This window comes from Osmerus mordax, chromosome 13 (assembly GCF_038355195.1).
Source record: "Osmerus mordax isolate fOsmMor3 chromosome 13, fOsmMor3.pri, whole genome shotgun sequence".
NCBI lineage: Eukaryota > Metazoa > Chordata > Actinopteri > Osmeriformes > Osmeridae > Osmerus > Osmerus mordax.
This window is the reverse complement of record NC_090062.1, coordinates 9,583,848-9,586,035: the sequence shown is the minus strand read 5'-3', so window position 1 is coordinate 9,586,035 and position 2,188 is coordinate 9,583,848. Positions and strand designations below refer to the sequence as shown.

At 44.7% G+C, this 2,188-nt stretch overlaps 1 protein-coding gene across 1 annotated transcript; it reads right to left on the bottom strand.

Annotated features, from left to right (window-relative positions):
• Positions 1-880: 880 nt before the first annotated feature.
• mc1r (melanocortin 1 receptor) lies at positions 881-1,864 on the bottom strand. The gene has a single exon (XM_067248783.1). The coding sequence runs from the start codon at positions 1,862-1,864 to the stop codon at positions 881-883; it is 984 nt and encodes a 327-aa protein (XP_067104884.1).
• Positions 1,865-2,188: the final 324 nt, after the last annotated feature.

Sequence of the window (2,188 nt, the reverse complement as noted above, 5' to 3'; positions counted from 1 at the left end):
CTGTAAAAATAGAAGCAAATGGATGATGATCAAATACAACTTAAATCGGAACAATACACTTTAGTTTTTTCATCTATAATACATTTGTTATGTTTAAATTGTATTTTTCATATGCTTATACTGATTATTCTAAATAAAATCATATTTCAAAGTCCGTCCATAGCTTATCAAGTGAGAACATTAACCGTGAAAATATTATTCGTATTTTTACTAGGCCTTTAGGCCTACATACAAATGAGACATGTGAACACACAAATAAACAAAAACAGTACACACCGAAAAATTGTTCTATCGGAAATGTCCTTCAGAATTCCGAACACTCCTGTAGGAGTATGACTGACCATATTACTCAAATTTGAATGAATGAAAAAACATGTTCTTGAGCTATATGCAGCACAGCATTTTACCTTTATTTACCAACCATGTATTCCAACTCAACATATAGCAATAAAAGTTAGTATTTTCGTTCCCTGAGAAAACTGGACCCGTGGCAGGCAAATGTTCATTAGGATATTCTTAAAGAGAGCTCCGCTTGGCAGTTGGAAGGAAACGATCATTATAATGAGATAGTTTTAATTGATACTGTGTCTTAAAGTCTTAGGCCCAGAGCCTCAACCATAGAAAAAGCTACGATCCTAAGCGCAACATGCACAAACTGCAATGTCCCGCTATCCTGAATTCCTTCCCGGTAGATCAACAAAGAAACGGAACTCGACCGTTTGAGGCCAGACACGTTTTCACCATTGGCATCACAACAACGCTTTGAAGAGGCCAACCTTCCACTCCCCAAACTATTTCAACTCCTTTCATTATTAACCATCTCCGTCAGCTCGATGCCAGGGTTAGAGTTTGGATTCAGGTGTGAACATGGGGCCCGCTGTCACATACTGAAGTGCCAGCACCATGAGCAGATGAGCAGTTCTTTGAGCGTTTTTCGCAGCTCCTGGCTCCGATAGGCATAGATGAGAGGATCGATGAGCGAATTACAGATGATGAGGATGAGGAAAAGGTTAAAGTGGCTGAAAAAACAGGTACAGAATGGCGTCTTGGGACAGGTGAGGATGAGGATGAGGTGGAGGAAGAAAGGGCCCCAGCAGAGGATGAAGACCCCAAGCAGGATGGTGAGCGTGATGGCTCCCTTCATGCTCGTGGCCTGGCGGCGGCTCTTGTGAAAGGCCATGATGCGCCGCGAGTGCACGTGTGCCAGAATGAACATGTGCAAGTAGAGCACGGCAGTGAACACTAGCGTGATGAAAAAGAACGTCACCAGGCAAACAATTACGGCGTTGTCGGTGTGGTAGACGATAAATAGCGTACTGGAGGTGATGCTGGCCATCCACACCAGGACGATAATGACCACGGCGCGCTGCGTGGTCATAATGCTGTGGTAGCGTAGAGCGTAGAAGATGGTGATGTATCTATCTGCAGCGATGGTGCACAGGAAAGACAGCGAGGACACCACAGAGCTGCAGATCATAATGTCTATGACATTGTCCAGGTGTCTCAGCATATCTTGGGTCACCTGCAGCAACCCCTGCTCGTTCAGGAGCATGAACAGCGTCTCCACCACATTACTGACGCTCACCAGCATGTCGGAGACAGCCAGACAGCAGATAAAGTAGTACATGGGTGAGTGCAGGTTGCGATTTTTTATGATGGCCAGCACCACAAGAATGTTTTCAACCAGACTAATGAGGCCCAGCGTTAGGAACAACTCTTGCGGGATTCGAATCTGCACGCAGCCAGTGGCGTTATGCTCCCCATTGCTGGCGTTGTGGGTCGCGTTGTCGTCCATGTACATGGTGAGGGGACTCAGCTCCATATGGTGCATGACGAAACTGTGCTGCTGGGAACTACGGTTCATGTCCGCCTCTCGCACACAGCTGCAGTCGGTCCTACAACAAACAACACGAGGAACTTGAGTCTTTCTTATTTACAACAATGGGTGACTTGACCTTCACCACGCGTATGCTGAGGCAGGGCTGTAATCATAATATATATTGGGGGGGACACATCCCCCCCAATACTCAAATCTGGTCAAAATGTCCCCCCCTATATATTGATACAAAAATATAAAGAAATTATAGATGTGCAACCACGCATGCTATCCGAAAATTATCATAAAAAATGTAATCATATTCATAACTAAACGTAAAAAAAAGAAGGAAAGGGAACTTCCCCAGCTGAT

What these genes read in the sequence shown, in the direction of transcription:
- mc1r (XM_067248783.1), bottom strand. Translation starts at nt 1,864, where the DNA reads ATGAACCGTAGTTCCCAGCAGCACAGTTTCGTCATGCACCATATGGAG.